The sequence below is a fragment of the Sus scrofa genome, chromosome 3 (genome assembly GCF_000003025.6).
Source record: "Sus scrofa isolate TJ Tabasco breed Duroc chromosome 3, Sscrofa11.1, whole genome shotgun sequence".
In the NCBI taxonomy this organism is placed as follows: Eukaryota; Metazoa; Chordata; class Mammalia; order Artiodactyla; family Suidae; genus Sus; species Sus scrofa.
The window spans coordinates 112,581,441-112,603,461 of NC_010445.4; the positions used below are offsets into that span (position 1 = coordinate 112,581,441).

The 22,021-nt window shown below is 51.1% G+C and overlaps 1 protein-coding gene across 2 annotated transcripts in view; it reads right to left on the reverse strand.

Moving 5' to 3' along the window:
• The window catches only part of DRC1 (dynein regulatory complex subunit 1), a 39,900-nt gene continuing 18,203 nt past the window's right edge, over positions 325 to 22,021 (reverse strand). The window contains exons 6-18 of one of the 2 annotated variants that reach the window (XM_021087732.1): positions 21,662 to 21,799; positions 20,336 to 20,422; positions 19,363 to 19,485; positions 12,896 to 13,035; positions 10,977 to 11,111; positions 10,375 to 10,607; positions 8,027 to 8,139; positions 6,813 to 6,902; positions 5,996 to 6,081; positions 4,236 to 4,431; positions 2,580 to 2,723; positions 2,144 to 2,246; positions 325 to 576 (exon numbers count right to left, since the gene is read on the reverse strand). In XM_021087732.1, coding sequence (XP_020943391.1) covers positions 4,284 to 4,431; positions 5,996 to 6,081; positions 6,813 to 6,902; positions 8,027 to 8,139; positions 10,375 to 10,607; positions 10,977 to 11,111; positions 12,896 to 13,035; positions 19,363 to 19,485; positions 20,336 to 20,422; positions 21,662 to 21,799 — 1,293 coding nt within the window. In that variant the 3' untranslated portion in view covers positions 325 to 576; positions 2,144 to 2,246; positions 2,580 to 2,723; positions 4,236 to 4,283. The remainder of the gene's footprint in view (positions 577 to 2,143; positions 2,247 to 2,579; positions 2,724 to 4,235; positions 4,432 to 5,995; positions 6,082 to 6,812; positions 6,903 to 8,026; positions 8,140 to 10,374; positions 10,608 to 10,976; positions 11,112 to 12,895; positions 13,036 to 19,362; positions 19,486 to 20,335; positions 20,423 to 21,661; positions 21,800 to 22,021) is intronic. The other variant, XM_021087730.1, reaches the window with a different exon arrangement.

Consider the following 22,021-nt stretch of genomic DNA (forward strand, 5'->3'; position numbering starts at 1 on the left):
TCGTGCCACGGGCCTCCTCCCACAGCCACACACCTGTTCTAACGCTACAGTCTGAGCTGGGGACAAAGTTCTCTCATGGCACAGAGGCCGGGGCCCATGTCTCCCTGGACCTGAACGTTTTGAAAAAGATTCAGGGAGTTCCCCTTGTGGGTCAGCAGAAACAAACCCGGCTAGTATCCATGAGGACACGGGTTCGATCCCTGCTCTGGCGTTGCTGTGGCTGTGGTGTAGTCTGGGAGCTGCAGCTCCAATTCCACCCCTAGCCCAGGAACTTATATATGCCACGAGTATATGCCGCAGTGCAACCCTTAAAAAAGATTCAGATACAATTTTTTTTAAGACTTTAATCATGACCAAAGGATACATGTAACTCCTCTGGTTGCCTTAACCTGACAGTCCCCAAAACAGCAGCTAGAAAAGCGAGCGAGCAAGCCCAGGCAGCTCCCTGGGGACACCGCCTCCAGCATCAAGGCTGAAACCAACGTCCACCCTAACCTGGCAGCCTTTCGAGATCTGAGTCTATTTTGTGGGCATTCGGAACACATGAGTTGGAGGAACTTGCAGTTCGGAGTTTACCTGGAAAAGAAGGAGGAAAATCACCCCACGTTCCCCAGAGTCCTCCTCCCTCCCACAGACCCCGAATCATTAGCAGCACTTCCCTGGATGCAGACTATTGCCTTTGGAAGGGATTAGCAATGAGATCCTGCTGTGTAGCACTGGGAACCATGTCTGGCCACTTATGGTGGAGCATGACCATGGGAGAAAAAAGAATGTATACAGGTATGTGTCATTGGGTCACCCTGCTGTATGGTAGGACATTGACAGAACACTGTAAACCAGCTATAATGGAAAAAATAAAAATCACTATATAAAAAAAAAAAAGAAGAAGAAGAGGAAGCACTTTCCCCCCAAATCTTCCAGCTGCCTGGGAAAGCCCACCGCCCGCCGTCCTCAGAAAACCAGTCCTGGGGCTCCCTGTCTGGCCTCCGCTCCAGCTCGCCAGCCTCTGGAAATGCTCCTGACTCTCCCTCTGATCCATCCTCTCGAATCCTCCCGTCGCAGCCCACCCTGTCCCAGGCAGCCCCCGCTTCCCCCTCCTCGCCATCCTCCTGTCCACATCGGAGGAGTACAGACCTTACAGTTCCCGCACGTCTGAGTCCCGTCACGAGCCAAGAGGCCACTGGGACCCCCAGGCTCACTACGCTCAGACATGGCCTGGGGCCTGAGACCCCGCAAGGCCGCACATCCCCAGGGCCTGGGCTTGCAGGTGGCCTCAGTCGATGGCAGAGGACCTACGCTCACCCAGGGGTAGGACCCTTCACCACCGGAAGGATGGCACACGAGCCTGGGGCAGAGCAACTGCAGTGCTGATGGCCTCTTCCTTTGAGAGAGGAGGGTGAGATCCCTCCTGCCGGGCCCAGCTGTCCCTGGAGCAGGCACGAGCGGGCACCGGGGAATATGCCCCTGATGGAGCCTCCTCTTCTCACGTCGCATCCTAGGCCAGATACCCGGGGCTGGCAGAGCAGGAAGAGCCCGAGCTCCCGCAAATCCCAGAGTCTCTGGATTTTGATTCTCGTTTCCATGAAAGAGGGAGAGTCATTTCTGCCCCATGTGCCTCACAAACTGGCCGTTAGGACCAAAGAAGAAAATTCATATGGAAGCACCCTGTAAGCTGTGAAGCCAGCGCTGGCTTTGGCACTGCCTCTAAAGGCGGTCCGACAAGCAGCTGGTGCCAAAAACCATGGACAGGAGCTCCCATTGTGGCTCAGCGGGTTAAGAACCCGACATAGTGCCTGTGAGGATGCAGGTTTGATCCCTAGCCTCGCTCCGTGGGTTAAAGATCTGGTGTTGCCGTGAGCTGTGGTGTTGGTCTGTTGTTGCAGCTCTGATTTGACCCCTAGCCTGGGAACCTCCATATGCTGCATGTGTGACCTTTAAAAAAAAAAGGGGGGGGGGCAGGGAAAAAACACAAAACCATGGATAGCAAAGGGACACTATTACAATCCACATGGCAAAGCTCCCTTGGCTTTGGTGGGGGAGGGGTCCTCATTTCCTGAGAGCTGCTCCAGGCCCGTGGCCTCCCCTGGCATCCTGCCTCGGCTGGCATCCTGCCTCTCCTTGCTGGAGGGCCTCTGTCACCCACCTTGGAGTCTAAGTACTGCTGCAGCAGCTGCTGGAGCTCCGTGTTCTGCTGCTCCAAGGAACGGTTTTCTATCAGCAGCTCAGCCCTCTGGGTCAGGACGAGGCTTTGGGCAGAAAAATTGCTTAGAGGCCCATTGACTCTCCATCCTCTACCAAGCAGGGGCCAGGATCTCCACGCTTCTACTCTGGTCGGAGGTGGGAGGGGACCCCAGGAGCCTCGCCCACTAGAGCAGCACACCTGCCCTGAAGCCCGGAACAGCCAGGCTTGGGGGGAACCGAACAGGGCAGGCAGAGCCAGAGGACAACCCTACACGCAACACTACATACCCCCAGCAGGAGCTGCAAAGGCAGCTTTTCTCTCCAAGAAGCTTTTCTCTTTTCTCCCTTCCACCTACTGCAGGCTCCCTCCTCCCCCTGGGCCGCAAGTGCACACTCACTGGTACTTCTCCAAGGCTGTGTACAGAACGTCCCAGAGGCTCAGCGTGGCAGCAGGGATAACCGTGGTCAGCGCCCTCCAGTACTCCGAGTCCTCTGAGGCATCGCGCACACCCTTCAGCAGCTTTGCTGGTGCCCGAAAGTCCCTGAAAGGCAAGAGCGCAGGTGCCATCCTCTCCAGCGCGCCCGACGCGGCGCCCGCCCCCCCACGGACAGATTGATTTTCCACCTGCCGCCTTCCCGCTCCGCTCTGCAAGTTCATCAGATCCTGAAGAGTCTCAGAAAGAACACCTGCTGTCATCAATGTTCCTGATTCTTGGTGCCCTTGTCACCTTTGTGAAAGCATCACTGGAGTTTCCTGCAACCTCTTTCTCTCAATCGATTTTCCTCGCTGGCTTTGTAGCTCATTGCTCTGCCCATTTCTTCCACGAATGCAGCCACAACAGCCTTCGAAATGTGTTTTCTCCTCCGCTTCCCCTCTAGGATGGCCTGCATCCAGGCTCTCCCCGCCCACGGGGACAAACCTTCCCACTGCTCTCCTTGTGTCCAGCAACAGCCCCTCCCTCCCCACCACCCAAGTCATCTTTCTAAAATGCAAGTCTGCTCACTGCTCCCTCAAGGCTTGAGATCTCTTTCTGGCTCTGGTTCACCAACAGATAAAGACCAAGATCTTGGGCAATTTGGGCCAGGCTCTCAAGATCTGGCCTTGCTCATTTGACCCAAGCTGCACCCGTGGCATATGGAAGTTCCCAGGCTAGGGCACGAATCAGAGCTACAGTTGCAGGCTAACGCCACAGCCACAGCCACAGCCACACAGGATCCACACTGAGTCTGCCACCTACACCACAGCTCACGGCAACGCTGGATCCTTAGCCCACCGAGCAGGGTCAGGGATCGAACCCACAACCTCCCAGACACTCTGTCAGATGCTTAACTCACTGAACCATAATGGGAACTCCTGTCCATGGTTTTTGGCACCAGCTGCTTGTCAGGCCGCCTTTAGAGGCAGTGCCAAAGCCAGTGCTGGCTTCACAGCTTACAGGGCTCTTCCATATGAATTTTCTTCTTTATTCCTAATGCCAAAGCTTGCGGCAACATTGGATCCTTAACTCAGTGAGCGAGGCCAGGGATCGAACCTGCGTCCTCACAGATACTATGTCAGGTTCTTAACCTGCTGAGCCAGAGGTTCTTGAACGAGACCTTTCCCTGTGCTGTGACACCCTGAAATGCACTCCCCCCACCTTGTCCACTGAAGCAAACACTGCAGGTGCCATCTCCTCCCAAGACCCTCTCTGACCACCTCTGGTCACCAGTGGAGGTGACCACTTCCCTTTGAGCAACTTGACACCCTGTATATGCTTTGACCACTGTTCCGATCACAAGGTGTCATCCCCATAGGACTACGCACACACACAGCAGACCCCAGCAGATGTTTGCTGAATGAATGGATGACGAATGAACACATGCAAATCGATTCTACACTCCTTTCCTTCCCTGTAATGTCCATGGATTCCTCTCACCCTCCTTCTGGACGTCCCTGTACTCAATCCCCCAAGTTTGGGCTCAGCAGCCTCTTCTTCCCTCCCCGGCACCGGCTGGCCCCCATCCCCTCCAGCTTCCCCAGTTCCCGGGCTGAGTCTTCCAGCCCTGCAGCCCACCTGGGCTTCCTCAGACCCATGACAAAGGCCTCCAGAATCTTGAGGACATCATTGGGGTGGATGAGCACGGGAGAACGGGGGGGCTCCTTCTCTGGTGGCTCTCCTTCCCGAGGCTTCCCTCCACGAGGCTTCCCTCCCCTCCGCCGTGGTCCAGCAGTTCCTCAGGCTCCAGGGCTGATACCAGGCTTGTTTGCTCCTGTAGGGAAGGCACAGATGCCAGGGGCGGATCTGGAGAGACGTACAGGGTAGCCGTGGGTGGGGGGCACACAAGCAAGAGTGTGTGCAGACAGACAGAAGGAGAAAAAATGGAGAAAAGTTTACAAAAAGTTATAGAAGTTACAGAAAAGATGCAGAGGGAGGAGTTCCCATTGTGGCCCAGCGAAAACAAATCCGACTAGGATCCATGAGGCCCGGGGTTCGACCCCTGGCCTCGCTCAGTGGATTAAGGATCCGGCATTGCCTTGAGCTGTGGTGCAGGTCAGAGATGTGGCTCAGATCTGGTGTTTCTGTGCCTGTGGCTGGTGGCTGCAGCACCAATTGGACCCCTAGCCTGGGAACCTCCATACACCGTGGGTGCAGCCCTAAAAAGACAGACAGACAGACAGACAGAAAGAAAAGATACAGAAGGAGATATTTACACAAGGAAAGAAATAGTGAGGAGAAAGCGAGAGGGCAAAGGAAGTCAGGACCAGGCAGAGGCAGGTAGGGGCTTTAAAACCATGATAATGTTCTCTTCCTAAATCCAGTTCACAGGTGTTCATTTTCTTAATATTCATAAAGCTTACATGGTATAAATATCTCCACTCATAATACAAATTCAATTTTAATTTCTAAATTAAAAAAAAAAATCCTCCTCCTCCAGCATCGAGGTTCCGCGAGTTTATTTCTTACAGGCAAACCAATATTTATTTGTTTGCTTGTTTGTTTTCCTTTTTCAGCCGCACCCATGGCATATGCAAGTTCACGGGCCAGCGATGGCATCGGAGCCACAGCCGTGGAAACACCGCATCCTTTAACCCACTGCACCAGGCTGGGGCTCAAACCTGTGCCTCCACAGCAACCAGAGATGCTGCAGTCAGATTCTTAAGCCACTGTGCCACAGTGGGAATTCCAAGTTTCCAATTTTTTAATTAACACTGTAGAACATTTTTAACAGGATGACTTCCTCAGCATAGCCAATTAATTACAACCAAGATAGACATTAAAGAGTTCCCGTCGTGGCTCAGCAGTTAATGAACCCGACTAGCATCCCTGAGGACGCGGGTTCGATCCCTGGCCTCACTCAGTGGGTTAAGGATCTGGCAGTGCTGTGGCTGTGGCATAGGTCGGTGGCTACAGCTCCGAATAGACCCCTAGCCTGGGAATCTCCATATGCTGTGGGTGTGGCCCTAAAAGACACACACGCACACACACACATGTTAAGATAGACATTAAAAATGAGCCCAGCTTTGCAGGAAAGTGTTACAGATCAAATGTTTGGAACTTGGTGAGCCCAGGCCTCACAGTGGCTGAGGCCTGGCTTTGAGGGAGGGCCCTGGAAGAGACCCTTGGGCCTCAGTATAAGAACAGCATCTCACCCCCAGCCATCCACCACTTTGCAAACAACCAACAGTAATAACAATAAGGGAAACGCTAAGGTAGCCCTCCTCGACATAAAGCCCTTGATATTCCCCCAGAAGTGTGTGTCAAAGGCAGCAATGCCCTCTGGAGCCTTCCAGGAGAATTTTAAACGCTCTCTTTTTTATGGCACTTCACCTTACCTGGATGGGAGGCGAATGATGAGCTTGGTATTTGAGGAAGAAATGCACCAGCTTATACAAGTCATCCTCATTTCAATTCCGAGGGCCTGAGGGGGAAACAGAATGCCTGCTCAAACATCGCATCAGGAAGTCCAGACGGATGGATGGGGAGTTTGGGGTGAGTAGATGGAAAATATGACGTTTCGAATGGATGAACAAGAAGCACAGGGAACTGTATCCAATCTCCTGGGATAAACCAATGAGGGGAAAAAATATAAAGAATCTGTTTATGTGTATAACTGAGTCATTTTGCAGTACGTAGAAATTGGCACGACATTGTAAATCAACTAAGCTTTAATAAAACTATATGAAGAATGAAAAAAAAAGTAGTCCCCCGGCTCCAAGAGTTAGCAGACCCTCTCTCCTGAGAGCAGAAGGCTCGCTCCCCTCAGCATCCACGGCGCCCAGAGCACCGGCCATTCAACCCGGGAAAGTGCATCAGAACAGACAGACGATGCTCAGAGCCAGGACGGGCTCTGTGTAGGCCTGGTGGGCACCAGGATGCCAACGGGACTGAAGCCACTCCTGAGTCCAGGGGTCGAGGGGAGATCCTACGCCTGAGAGCGGGGTCCTAAGAGCCAGGGGTGAAGGGTCTACACCACCCCGAGGCCCATCCGCTGCATGGAGAGGAGGTAAAGGAAGGACGACAGGGGAGCCCAGGGAGGGCGAGAGGCTGCGTGCCCTCTCAGGCCGAAGCAATGCTGGAAGCACAGGGGGCTGCCTCGGGCCAAGGCCCCCACCCCCTTGGCGGGGCTGGGGCGGGTGGGGGGGAACTCACCGAGAAGAGGGCATCCAACCGCAGCAGGTAACACTCGTTCTTCTCCAGGGGCAGGAGGAGGCTCAGCAGCTTGCTCTCTATGAGGAAACCCTGGGAGAAGGGAGCCGGCGCCTCCAGTCAGAGACAGGGTTCAGGACCAAGCCCTCGGCCCTGCAGCCCCCTCCGGGTAGCAACAGGGATGACTCTGCAGAGCAGGAGCCCAGGGACCACACCCCGGGCAGCAGCGGCCCTGGACAAAGGCCGTCTCAGGATGCTACAAGCCCTTCCCACGGACAAAGCCAAGCTCAGGCTGGGTTTTGTCACCATGAGGTCACGGGTTCACCACCCCTCAAAGGGATGCAGCCTCCCCACAGCAGCCCAGAGCCCACCCCCCCAAGTTCCTCCACTCCTATGCTGGTTCCCTAGTGTCTACACTGCGTGGCTGGGGGCGCTGAGCTGCGGAGGGGAGGCTGGAGGGTTCTGGAGACAAGATCACAGAACACGGTGTGGGAGGGGTCAGGAAGACTGGTGCCCGCTGGGGGCGCAGAACAACCCCCGATGGGAGCTTGGGGGGAGCTGGCCCCGGGCAGCAGGCCTGCGGACGGAGAGGGACCCTCAGACCGCCTCCTTCTGCAGGAGCTGCCCTCGGTAGATGGAGCCCCCCCCTCCTCGTGCCAAAGAAAACCACCCCAAATGCGCAGAGTAGACTGGAGGCTGCCAACCCTTGTTCCATCACTTCTGCATCTCAGAGGTGAAAATCACAGACACACCAACTCCGTTCGGTACCTCCAGCTGAGCCAGCCCCAGCGAGGCCTGTCCTGGGGTTGGCTCGTGTACAGTGAAGACACCCAAGGCCCACACCCCCAGAGCCCCCGCACACTGAGCTCCCGGGGAAAGGCTGCCATCAGCTGGGGCCACACCACTCCCGTCAGGTGGATTCATGGAAGCAAGACTGGGGCCCTTTCTCTCGCAGAATGAGCTTTTCTCTTTAATTAGCAGGAGCCCGTCGGCTGGCCTGGACCCACCTCACCGACCCACTAAGGGAGGATGTTGGAGAGCTGGGCTGGCTCTGGGACACCGCCCCGCTGCCACCCCATGAAGCCCAGGGGCCGCCCCCCACACCATCTGGAGGGCCGGTCCACACCTGCCTCCAGGCCACACCCGGCCCAGCCAGAAGTAACCCACCAGAAATAAAGGCAGCAAGTCGGCAAAGCCACCTGGGAGCCCAGCCTCACCGTCTCATCGCACAGGAGCATCAGGATCCTTCTGGTCGTTTTTGCTGAAACTTGCTTTGGCAGTTCCAGGTAAGACTCAGTTTCCGAGGCGGCCTCCTCTGCCCCCTCCTCTTCTGTGGAGGGGAGTAGAGAGAGGAGAGAGAGGAAAAAAAAGAGGTGATTCCTCAGGCTGGTTTATTTGGAGGCATTCCTGGAGAGAATCTATGCCTTTTTTTTAAGGGCCACCCTGGTGACATACTGAAGTTCCCAGGCTAGGGGTCGAATCGGAGCTGTAGCCCCCTGCCTACGCCAGAGCCACAGCAACACGGGATCCGAGCCATGTCTGCAACCTACACCACAGCTCACGGCAACACCAGATCCATAACCCACTGAGTGATGCCAGGGATCAAACCCACTGTCTTCATCTTCATGGATACTAGTCAGGTTGTTACTGCTGAGCCACAGGAGACCTCCAAATTTACATCTTTTTTTTTTTTTTGTCTTTTGTCTTTTGTCTTTTTAGGGCTGCACCCATAGCATATGGAGGTTCCCAGGCTAGGGGTCGAATCGGAGCTGTAGCCCCCGGCCCACGCCACAGCCACAGCAACGCCAGATCTGAGCCTCATCTGTGACCTACACCACAGCTCATGGCAATGCCAGATCCTTAACCCACTGAGTGAGGCCAGGGATCGAACCCACAACCTCATGGTTCCTAGTTGGATTCTTTTCCGCTGCAGGAACTCCCCCAAATTTACATCTTCAAAGTCCTCTTTAAGGCACTAACAAGGCTCTTTGGCTCAAGAAGTTCTATCATGTGGGAGGGAAAAAGGGAGGTTGAGAGTGGAAATATGAGCCTACCTGGAGGAATCCGCCCGTTCTTGGCCAGCCTACCACGCCTCACTCCTAACAATTTCATCTACCTGGAAACATCACACTCAAAATCCAGCCTTGACCAGGAGGTGGGAGGGAGACCGTGAACCCACTGATTCTTATTTTAGAAATAAAACACTTCCACTACGTGGTTTCTAGACCTGCAGCGGATTAGAAGCAGCCAAAAGAAAATGCAGGAAAAGTAGCTGCCTCACAGAAGAATAATACCAGCAAGAACTGGCAGCTGATAGCAAGAGCCAAGATTTTTCTTTCCTTTCTTTTTTTTTTTTTTAGGGCCAAACCCATGGCACGTGGAGGTTCCCAGGCTAGGGGTCACATCAGAGCTACAGCTGCCAGCCTACACCACAACCACAGCAACACCAGGTCTGAGCCATGTCTGTGACCTACACCACGGCTCACGGCAACACCAGATCCTTAATCCACTGAGCGAGGCCAGGGATCGAACCTGTGTCCTCATGGATACTAGTGGGATTCATTTCCGCTCAGCTGCGATGGGGACTCCAAGCCAAGATTTTTCTCAGTTAAAATTTTAGAATTTGAAGTATTTTATGGTATACATTTCTAATCTGAAAACAGTAATAAAAATCATGGTACTACCAGGTTTTACCACTTGCTCAGAAGTAAAACAAGATAAAATACATGACGATTCTGAAAAGTACAAGATAGCAAATTGCAGGTGGGAATGCAAAATGGAACCATCCCTGCAGAGTAATAGCCAGCAAAATCACAGAGGCAGTCACCCTTTGATGCAAAAATCCTACTCCTGGGGTCTACCCCAACAATTCACAGGCAAAAGCATGAAAACACTAATGCATAAAGCATGTCCAGCAGAAATTGGCACAATGTTGTAAATCCACTACACTTTAATTAAAAAAAATTTGTAAACACATGCACAAAGCCATTTATTGCAGCCATGTTTATAACAGCAAAAACAAACAAAAAACTGGAAATATCCCAAATGACCATCAACAGAGGCCTATTTGTATAAACTATGGGACAGCCACACGATGGAGCCAACAGAGATAAAAGCAGGAGTCAGAGATATAGAAAACAGACTTGTGGTCACCAAGAGGGACGGGGGACAGGAGAGGGAAGGATCGGGAGTCTGGGATCAGCAGAGGCAAACCAGCTTGTATAGAAAACGGAAAAACAAGGCCCTACTGTATAGCACACAGAACTCTATCCAATACTCTCCCATAATAATGGAAAAGAATATAAAAAAGAACACATATGTATAACTGAGTCACGTTGCTGTACAGCAAGAAATTAACACAACACGGCAAATCCACTGTACTTCGGTGAAATTTTTTTTTTTAAGTTGTATCAACCAATTATGCTCTCCGGACCGCTTGGCTATGACTCCTCTTCCCCTGTCGGCCTCAGTTTCCTTATCTGTAAAATGAATAGGTCGGCCCACTGTTCTCGGGGGCCCCTCCACACCGGTGAAAGGCCCTAGGACATGACTCTGTGCCAGTCACCTGCTCGCATCAGCACTTCCTCCAAGATTTGCGTGGCGGACTTGTGCTGCTGCTGAGAAATCGGCCCCACATTCTTCAGGAACCAGAAGTCCGGGGCCGTCCAGGGGAGCCCCAGGTGATGGGTGTGAATGATCCTGTCTACATCCAGGGCTCTGCTTATCAGCTCCTTGGCCTCCTCTTCATTCATCAGCCAAATCTCCCGAAACTGCTTGTCATCAATGAGAGCAAAATGCCTGTGAAGGAGAGCTGTTGAGCGAGGCCAGCTGACGCCGACCCCCCGCCACCCGCACCCCGCTCCACCCCAATTAGCGGCAGGGCAAGAACCAAGGCAGAGCTGTGGCAAATGCCAGGCCTGGCCCAATCCCTGAGCCCCTCATTCTCACCCACGATAGGCTGGAAGCCACCCCAATGAGCCTTGAGAAAAAGCAGGTGACATGCAAGTAAAGGGACAGGAAAGACAGCCAAAGGATCCTTGAGTGCCTCGGGCCAGCTCCCCCAAAGGGGAGGATGTCAGAGTCTCACGAAATCCCGGCCGCCACCCACTCTACCCCTGCCACTTCTATTCCAGGGCGTGTGCCTGGAGCCCCATGTCCCCGAAATACCTCATGGCTTTCTGCATCTCCTTGAATTGCAGCACCAGCCGTTTGTAGTCGGAGGTTAGCGATTGGTTCTCCTCCTGAAACTGCTTTATCTGCTTGTTATATTTTGATCTCAGATTGTTGAGTACATCATGCAGGCTGGTTGAAGAGGGGGGGAAAGTTAGTCTGCAGCGGAAGAGAAGCTGCAGTGTACTCGCATCTTTTTTTGTCTTTTTGCCATTTTTGGGCCGCACCCTCGGCATATGGAGGTTCCCAGGCTAGGGGTCAAATTGGAGCTGTAGCCACCGGCCTACACCACAGCCACAGCAACGCAGGATCCTTAACCCACAGAGCAAAGCTGGGAATCAAACCCGAAACTTTATGGTTCCTAGTCGGATTCATTTCCGCTGTGCCACATGGGAACTCCAAGGTTGTTGACTTTTTTTAAAAGGCCAATTGCAAAACAATAGTTACAGTATAATGTCATATCTGTATCTAGCTAGCTACCTAGCTATAGAGAGAGAGGGGGAGAGATACACTTAATCTCTGGTGGTAGCAGAAATATAGTACTCTCATATTTTGGGTTTTGGTGGGTTTTTTTGTTTTGTTTTGTTTTGTTTTTGTCTTTTTAGGGCCACACCCACTGCACATGGAAGTTCCTAGGCTAGGGGTCGAATCAGAGCAATAGCTGCTGGCCTACACCACAGCTCATAGCAACACCAGATCCTTAACCCCCTGAGCATGGCCAGGGATCGAACCTCATTGTTGCTAGTCGGTTTTTCTGCTGGCCACGACAGGACTCTTGTTTTTTTTTTTTTTTTTTGGTTTTTGTTTTTATAATGCACATGACTGCTTCCTAATTACAGGGTTGAATCGACTGCTGTGCACACCAAGTACACACACAGATCCTTATGTGAAGCAGGCAGGATCAAAGCCATCGAGGAGAGTTCCTCGTGGCCATGGACAATCCAACTAGGAACCATAGTTCGGTTCGTCTCCTTGCTCATGGTTAAGATCCACTTGCCGTACTTGACAGCCTCAATGGTGTCGTGTACTACAGCCATCATCTATGAATAGACAAGCAAAAAAAAAAAAAAAAAAAAAAAAAAAAAAAAAAGCTAAAAGATAAGATGAAACAAAAAAAAGACCAAAAAAAAAATAACAAAACACTTATGAGAAAGCAGCAGGGGATGAGTGTTTGGTTTGCCTGCATGTAAGACATTCTGGAAGAAACAAAAGAAACAGGGTCACAGAGGTGGGAAAGAGGACCCAGACAAGGGAGAGACAGGAGACAGACTTTAGCTGTAAACGCTTGCCGGAGGTGGGGGGCAGCGGGGTGGGGGAGTAGAACTAGTTGAAGGTATTCTGTTTTCAAAAAAAAAAACCCTCCGTTTTTGGTGGCCTGGGACCTGGCCTTTGGCCCAGACGGTTGAGCAGGCGCACCTGCCTGTTGGCTGCTCACCCCCTGCCCCTGTGGCCTCGAGACGCAGCCCCAGGCCCTCCACCTGCTCCTGAGCCCCACCGTCTCCCTGGGACGGGGGAACTTGGGTGCTGTGTCTCGGGTCCAGTATATGAATTGTGAGCACGGTTCATCTATTTTAAACACAGACATTTACAAAATAAAGAATAGTTCAAATTAAAAAAAAAAAAAAAAACCTCCTTTTTTATGGCTGTACCCACAGCCTATGGAGGTTCCCAGGCCAGGGACTGAATCCAAGCTGCAGCTGCGACCTACGTCACAGCCATGGCAATGCTGATCCTTAGCCCACTGTGCCACAGCAGGAACTCCCCCTTCCAAAAAACTCTTCTGATAAGAACTGATTATACTTTTAACAGTTTCTGGTTATACTTTTAACTGAACAGTTTCTACTCCCACAAGAGGGCATACCCATGCCCCTTTTCAGCATAGAAGGGCCCAGAAGGAAGACACTCTGTCTTCTCACCGGTTGATCTTCCTCTTCTGCTGGGATTTGATCACTGTGCTTTCTTCATCCCGCTTCTTCAGCACCTGGAAGTTGTACTCTAACTTCTCTTGGTTTAGCTGATAAGTGGCCTTCATTTGCTGAAGCTGTTGCTCAAGAATCTAAAGTTTAAAAAAAAATCCTCATTGGCCCTGGTACCAATTATGACACCAGAAGGACCCTGCTCGTTCATTCTGGAGCCCTAGCCGAGGACCTCTAGGGACAAGGGTCTCCACCTGAATTTTCAGAAAAGGTATCATCAGAGGCAAATTACAGGTCAACTAGGAAAAACAGAAATCATCCACGTGCAAGCAAAAGCCTATGTACTTAAAGCCCAGGAGGTGCCTGAGCGTTCGAGCACAGCTCCCTCTCAGCTCTGCTCCAGACCCTTCAGAGAACAAGCAGCCCCACCAGAAATACCATAGTAGTGAATATTGCCACGAAAACCTGAGACGCACAAAGGCTGTGACCCATCATCCGAGGGTGTGACGTGCCCACGTTCCTCGTGGCATCAGTGGTCCCCGCACTGTAACTGAGGGAATTAACAAGTGTATCCACGGGGTTAGCCCAGAGGCTTCTGCATCCTACTCTGGGATGTTCTGACGAATTGGAGCCTCTCCCTCAGGACAGAAGCCCGCCCTGTCTCTTCTTTAACAGGTGGTCAGAGAGAAACCTTCCTGATCACTGGGAGAACTAACTGTACCTCTCAATTCTCTACTTTCCGTTAAATTTTTATTTACTTTTTCCAGGTACATGCTTTTCTCTGTAAACACTTTTCCTCACTGTGAAAGTAATGGGCGCTCCTTGTAGAAAGTGCAGAGAGTAGAGGAAAGAAAAAGAAAAAGACACATGGAGTCGTGGCTCAGTGGTTAACGTATCTAACTAGGAACCATGAGGTTGCGGGTTCGATCCCTGGGCTCACTCAGTGGGTTAAGGATCCTGTGTTGCTGTGGTTGTGGTGAAGGCTGGCGGCTACAGCTCCCATTAGACCCCCTAGCCTGAGAACCTCCATATGCCGCAGGTGTAGCCCTAGAAAAGACAAAAAAAAAAAAAAAAAAAGAAAGAAAGAAAGAAAAGAGGCAGGACAAGGGGGAAGAAAAACTACCCATAATTCCACCTCCCAAAGGCCATTTCTGTTAATATATCGGCGTGTTCCTTCCAGACATCCTTACCTAGTTGACACCCAACAATGTACCTACAACTTTATATCCTAATTTTCTCCCTTAATATGACAACATAAGGATGCTCCACTTTAGTCGAGTGTGATTGCTATCATTTTAATGGCGCATATTTTATATAATTTATCGTATAGGAATGTTGATCTTTATCATATACCATAATATTTTGCCATTTCCCTACATATACACATTTATAAATGTGTATGTTGTTTTGATCATTTACATTTATAAATGTATATATTGTTTTGATAATCTTCGATATTATAAAATAATGCTGGAAGGAATTACAGCGAAAACTTTGGAAAAAAAAAATGGAGTTCCCATCGTGGCACAGTGGAAACAAATCTGACAACTAACCATGAAGTTGCAGGTTCGACCCTGGCCTCCCTCAGTGGGTTAAGGATCTGGCGTTGCCGTGAGCTGGGGTGTAGGTCACAGACGTGGCTCAGATCCTGTGTTGCTGGGGCTGTGGTGTAGGCCGGCAGCTGCAGTTCCGATTCGACCCCTAGCCTGGGAACCTCCATAGGCCACAGGTATGGCCCTAAAAAGCAAAATAAATAAATACAAATAAAACTTTAGGAGTATTTTGTTTCTTTCCTTAAGGGAGATTCTCAGAAGTGAAATTCAAAGGCTCTCAGTAAACCACTGTCCACAGAGTCATTTATGGTTCAGGCCCAGCTTCCCCTCCATCAGCACTTGGCCCTGAGCAGGGCAGGCCTAGGATGGGGCAGGAGCTACCGGGAGCTTCACCCCATTCTTCCTGAGCATCTAAAAGTTTAATTTAGAAACTTCCGACTTGAATGATATCCCAAAGAGCCTATGGAAGATGCCAAAGGCACAGGCTCATCTCAAGTGCAGTTACCTGGGGCGGCTCCAGCCTGAGCCCCTGCTCTGGGCCCGGTGCCCTTCCAGGGACGGCTGTGAGTGTCTGCTAGGGAAGCGGACTCTCAGTAGTTCTTCCTGCAAAGTCACAGGGATTTATGCCAACAGGCCCTGAAGGAAACCAGGCCTGCTGCTTCAACTGTGAGCAGCCTGGGACACAGGGGGGCCCAGCACACAAGTCTAACAGAAAAGCTCCCTGCTGGAAGGCGATGCTCTGAGAAAGTGTGAACACACAGAGGAGGCGGGGCTCCAGAGCTGCTCTGGGTCTGGAGTGACACCAAAGCTGTTCAGGGCTTCAATGGGACTTAGGCATACGGAGCCCCGTGACCTGGAGCCTGGGCGTGGGCTCAGACCCTATCCAGGGCCCTCAGCCTTCCCCGAACTTTGCAATGAGCCTCTGCACTGAGCATTTCCCAAACTTACTGGGCCATGGAATAGTTTTTATAACCCAGCAGGAGCCTGGGAGTTACAAATTGCGAGTTTCATCATATGAACTCTTATAGGCGTTTCATTCTTAAAGGTAGATTATTACATAATAAAAATTACGCAAAGGCGCTTTCTTTTTCTTACATAATACCGCCTGGAAGGAAAAAAAAAAAAATCATTGGCATCACTTTTTTGGTTGGTTTTGTGAAACCCCCACCACTCTCTCACCTAGCTCAACACAGTTTATACAACTCTGCACGAAAGTCATTAGGCCATGTCTTCTTGTGACCTGAAAAAACTTAAATCTGAGCTGACTTTACAGGCAAAAAGATATGTTATGATACTAACCTGTCACCGACTTTAATTGAGTCTTTTCCTTGTGCCTGCAGTTGACTATCAGCCAAGTTTATTTCCTCCTGTGGAAAAACGTGGGCTCCTGCTCTTTGCTGATGTTCTTAGGGGACGGAGGACTGCAGGGACCAGCAAGGCAACACGGATCACAGAGCAGCCCCTCCTTCGCGTCTGGGGGCTTCGAGTTCCTCATGCCGCTTAGGAGTTCCTGGCAGGGCTGTTGGTGAACTTACAGAACCAACGACAGGCTCCTGCCTCTCGCAGGGCAGCGTCTGCAGCCCTCCTTATTATCATTATCTGCTTGCAGCACATTATGCTCGTGATGATTTTAATACCGGCGACGCTGCTGTTAATTATCACGGGGTTTAGACCCAATACATAGCCGTCCCTGATTGCCATACACGGAATATAGTTTCATATGAAAAAACTGTAGGAGTTCCCATTGCGGCTGAGTGGTAATGAACCCAACTAACATCCGTGAGAGCTCAGGTTTGATCCCTGGCCTTAATCAGTGAGTTAAGGACCCGGTGTTGCCATGAGCTGTGGTGTAGGTTGCCACAGACTTGGCTTGGATCCCGGGTTGCTGTGGCTGTGGTGTAGACCGGCAGCTACAGCTTCAATTCGACCCCTAGCCTGGGAATTTCCATATGTGCTTGGGTGCGGCCCTAAAAAGACAAACAAACAAAAAATGGTGATGGATTGTGTGAAATGTGTGCTTATTATTCAATTCTCCAAAGACATTTTGGAACGTTGTACTCCAGGTTCTCCAGACTAATGGCAAAACATCACTTGGTTTTGGTGAAAAACGTATCAAGATGATGACCTAACCTGTATCAAGATTTACCTAACCTGCCACACAGGCCCTTTTGGTGATCTGGGCCCTGTGGGTGTTGATCACACTCCCTTCCCCTTTTCCCGGGGCAGCAGGAGCAAGGGAGCTGCTTCTGGAGCCATCTCCAGCCCCAGGCGGAAGCCGGAAGCCAGAAGCCATCGCTGCCCCGCGGAATGGAAACCCAGAGCCGCCTCTCCCTCTGGTCTTCTTAGCTGATTGCAGAGACCTCACTGGGCTTATTACCCTTCTCAAGCCTGGGGGCCGGGAGGGGGGCTGGAGGGGGAGCCTGGATTCCACTCAGAACTCAATCCCACCCTCCTAATTACCCTTTTCTCCCCTGCCGCTCCCTCTTTTATATTATTTTTGTAGCTTGCTTGCTTACACAAAAGACTGTAAATTCCTTGAGGACAGGAACTGTATCTTTACTTTAATGCTTTGCACAATGCAAGTTCAAAATACGCAAAAACCAAGTTCAGCGATGGACTAATGGATTGTCAGAAAGTAGTACATACCTACAATAGCACATAATTCAGCCTTCAAAAAAAGGAAATCCTGCCACTTGCAGCAACGAAAGGGGACGTGCAGGATGATACACCAAACGAAATAAGCCAGATACAGAAAGACAAATAAATACTGCATGATCTCACTTACACGCCCAACTCATAGAAGCAGAGAGGAGAATTTGTGGCCAGGGGCCGCCTGGGGCTGCAGGTGGGAAGACGGGGAGATACTGGCCAAAGTGAACAAGGGTTCAGTTATGCAAGATGTTCTGGAATATAGTACACAACAGAGGGCTTATGATTAATGATACTGTACTGGATATTTAAAAACTTGCTAAGACGGGAGATCCTATGTTAAAGGCCTTTACCACAAAAGGAAAAACAGCAACCAAAAAAAACCATGAGATTCCATTATTTCACTGTTTGAGGCCAACAGTGTGTACTTGTATCATATAAATGACCATAGAATCAAAAATCACTTCAGAAAGCTTCACAATAGCCATTTTCATGAGAAGTGTAATGCAAACAGCCCACAGAGGCAGGGCTGCTGTTCTAACCGACTTCTGCTGCTCCTTGTCAGTAACTCTCAGTTCTGTGACATTAATGTGAGAAAGGCCTAGAAAAATCCTCAAGACTGGAAAAATAATTGCAGTCTAATAGGGTTGGGGTTTTGCAGGGGGTGGGGGGGTGCGCGTTTGGAAGTTCCCAGGCCAGGGATCAAACCCACGCCACAACAGTGACCCAGGACCGCTGCAGTGACAATGCTGGAAGCTCAACCGGATGCACAAGAGAATTCCTAATAGGCGTTTGGGGTTTCTATTAAGTTATTTGTTGGTTTGTTTCAGTTTATGGTCCTGCCTGTGGCATATGGAAGTTCTCAGGCCAGGGGTTGAATCTGATCCACAGCTGCAACCCTAGCTACAACACTGGCAACACCAGATCCTTCAACCCATTGTGTTGGGCCAGGGATTAAACCCACCCACACCTCCATAGCGACCTGAGCTGCTCCTTAACCTACTGCGCCACACAGGAACTCCCTCATAGGGTTTTTAATTTAACCTTGTTATATAAAGATACAAGAGGCGTGAGGAACTGAAATTCTATCAAAGGCTATGTGGAAATTTAATTTAACATGTTTTTCTAGATGCAGACTGAAATGAATAGACCATGCTTGAATATTAAGATACAATTACATCTAAATGTAATTAGGCATTTTTTTTAACCAGTGTTGAAACACAGATTCCTAGGTTTGGAAAGAACTTTAGAAACCAGAAAATCTAACCTCCTTCCCACTGCAGGGTTCCTGCTTCTACCCTGAAGACAGATAGAGTCATTCAGCATCTGAATACTTCCTGAGATAAAGAATTCTTTGTTTTGTGGGATAACCTTTTTCTTTCTTTCTTTTTTTTTTTAGAGCCGCACCTGTGGCATAAGGAGGTTCCCAGGCTGGAGTTCAAACCAGAGCCACAGCTGCCAGCCTACACCATGGCCACAGCAACGCCGGATCCTTAACCCACTGAGCGAGGTGCCAGGGATCGAACCTGCGTCCTCATGGATACTAGTCAGGTTCGTCGCCGCTGAGCCACAACAGGAACTCCAGGATGGCCCTTCCCTATATTAGATAGTTCTAACTAGGAAGACGTTTCTTGCTGAGGGTGAGTCAGAATCTGCCTCACTGCTCTGTTCAACCATCAGTCAAGGCGTTGTTTGGAATATTGGAAAGGAGACAGGCTCAACAGAAGCACACACAACTGGATTTCAATGCAGGGCTTACCATTTCCCAGAGAAGTAATTTATCTTTGAGCCCCTGCTTCCTGGCATATAAAATGCCGTTAGTGGTTTCTCCCCTTCACGTTACTGTGAGGGTTGGCGATATTGTGTTAAGTGCCAGGAATATGATAGACACACATTAGATGGTGGCTGCCCTAGCCCTGGCCCTGTGACACAACTACCTCGCCCCTAGGGATGTTCTCCCTTTGCCCAACGAAAATGCACCACTCTCTCACCGACCGTCACATACCATGGTTTCCAGACCCCTTCAGCATCTTGGCAGTTTCCCATTGGTTTATTAAAGAAAAGCGTTCCTCCACGTGTACCTGGTACATGAGCGCCTTCAGATATGATCATTTAAAAGAGAGCCGGTAATGAGTAAAGAGTAAGCATTGACTGGGGGGACCAGCTCGAGAATAGGACAGGTGGCTGCTACGGCTGAGACATCCATCCGCAGGAGCTCTCCGCCGCCCAGCCGCCCGGACGCTCTGGCGGAGGAACAAGTCCCACCTGCACGTCCTGCTCCAGCTTGATCTTGATCACGTTGTACTCTTCGCAGTCCCAGATCCTCTGCCTGTTGAGCTGCTGCTCGTAGTCCTCCACTTTCTTGATGCGGCTCATGAGATACTCCAGCTGAAGAAGGCACAGGGACCCAAGGGCAAGGTCAGGTCCCGCCCCTGCCCCGACTCAACCCTTTAGGCGGCCTGACGGTGACACTGTGGGCGGAGTCTGTCGGCCCTCGGAACCCCTGCGCCCCAAGGCTCAGAACTCCCAGGCCATGGCTGGCATTGCTTAAAGGGATCCTGACTCCAGAAGTTCTAAGAGGAATGCAGATCCTGCAGTCAGACATGTGTATGTCTTTAAGAAAAAAAAAAAGAAAAAGAAAGGCAGGATTTTGGTCATATTACTCCTTTGTTCTTTACGTCTCTGAAATAAAGTGAGGACCCCCACACCCTTTAAAATATGTCTTAAAACAGCGCCTTAGCCCACAAATACCCATGGCTGGGGGAGAAGCCCAGGAAATAAACGAGAAGGTGGCAGAACCGTGGAAACTACATCAGGCTGCATGGGTCCCATGCAGGGAGGCGCAGTCAGTGAGGTCCACCAGCGCGATCCTCCCCAAGAAAAGGAAAGACTCGCAAATTCTCTTTCTTTCTTTCTTCTTCAGGCTGTACCTGCGGCATATGGGAGTTCCCAGGCTAGGGGTTGAATCTGAGCTGCTGCCGAGGCCTACACCACAGCCATGGCAACAACAGATCCCAGCTGCATCTGTGACCTACACCGCAGCCTGGGTGTAAGTCTGGACCCTTAACCCACCCAGCAAGGCCAGGGATTGAACCCACATCCTCAGGGTCAGATCCTTAACGGGCTGAGCCACGATGGGAACTCTGAAACTAGCAAATTCTGCCACGGGAGGAGTCACCCCCAGACTCCCTGGCTCACCCTTGACACTCCGCCCCTCCCCCATCGGCCACCCCCTGACCTCCTTGGCGTTGTGCGCCTGCAGGGCCCGCTCCCATTTCTTCTTATTGCTCGTCAGCAGCTCGTGTCGCTCCACCTCAAACGCTTTCTGCAACCGAGAGAGAAAAAGGCTCTTGAGTGTGTTGATGATTCAGGCCCCACGACACCGAAGATATCTCAGACGACAGCACCTGTGCCACACTGCCACCCACAGAGGGCCAAATGCATATGCAGGCTTGCCAAGTGTCACGCCACCCAAGGGCTGTGGAAAGAGCTTCATGGAAATAAAGGGTTATGCAGTCGATGCATCACGCAGATGACAAGAGGAAGTGTGCCAGCTGCCCTGTGGGGAGCCACTAAGTGATAAGCAAGGCAGGGAGTTGGGGCAAGGCCGGGGCAAACCCTGGCGTGTATTCAGTCGTGACTCGTGACTCGGGTTGGGACACGGCTATGGCTGGGGTTCCCATGAAGCAAAGGCAGCGGGGAGCTCACAGACCAGGGGGTGGGGCAGGCCTAGAAGTGTAGAAATGAGTCTGTAATAATCTAGAGAGAGGCCCCCACCTCGGAGATCCCTTCCACTTTGGAAAGGCCAATCTGGATCTCAATTCTTAACATTTTGGGGGTTTTTTGGTTGGCTGTTTGGTTTTTTTTGTTTTTGTTTTTGTTTTGTCTTTTTAGGGCTGCACCCGTGGCGTATGGAGGTTCCCAGGCTAGGGGTCGAATCAGAGCTGCAGCTGCGGGCCTATGCTACAGCTCATGGCAACGCCAGATCCTTAAGCCACTGAGCGAGGCCAGGGATCGAACCTGAAACCTCATGGTTCCTAGTCGGGTTCATTTCTGCTGTGCCACCATTGGGAACTGCAATTTCATTCAAAGTACAGCTTCCTGGATTCTGTCTGGCACGCCCCTTTCCCATCCCCCTGGCCTTGGCCATCAGAGATAAGTCACATGACTGGCTCCCCAAATGCCTGGTGCTTCTGGAGCACCAATCTCCCTCCTCCCCTCCTCTTAGCCTGTTTTCTTTTCTTTCCAAGCACTTATCACCACCTGCCACATGGTGTACTTAGCAATTCATCTGTCTGTGGTCTAGCTGTCTCCTGCAGGAACACAGGCCCCATCCAGGACTTTGTCTGAAGCTGTATCCCCGGCCCCTGGCCTCAGTGCCTGCCATACAGTAGACATTTGATGCAGGAGGGGATGAACGAGTAACTAAAAGAACAAAACCTTAGAGCAGAGGCAGAAACCAGAGGACCGAGACGTCTAGGGCCCTCCCGGGCAGTTAGGACAGAGCCAGCCTCCTCCCGGGGACCTTCCAAGGGCAGAGGGCAGCTCTCTCACACGCTGTCACCTCAATGTGATGAAGCTCCTGGCGAAAGGTTTTCATTACATTCTTCACCTGCTCCTCCATCCTCTCCAGGAGCAGGCAGATGTCATCTGCCTGTTTCTTCAAATCCTTCACGTACTGATCATCTTTCATCTTTAATTCCTAGAGAAGAGCACGTCAAAGGTTTGGTCACTCACTGAGACGGAAGGAAGAGGCTGCCAGGAGCAACCCACTGGGACCCACCCGAGCACGAGGAATTAGAGCTGCGCACAGGGAAAGTGGCTCCGAAGAGGCTGGCAAGGCCCGGAAGAAGCATGGGCCTTTGGAGCTAAGCCTCCACGAGCAGCACAGGATCAAACCCCTCGATTATAACTTGCTGCAAAT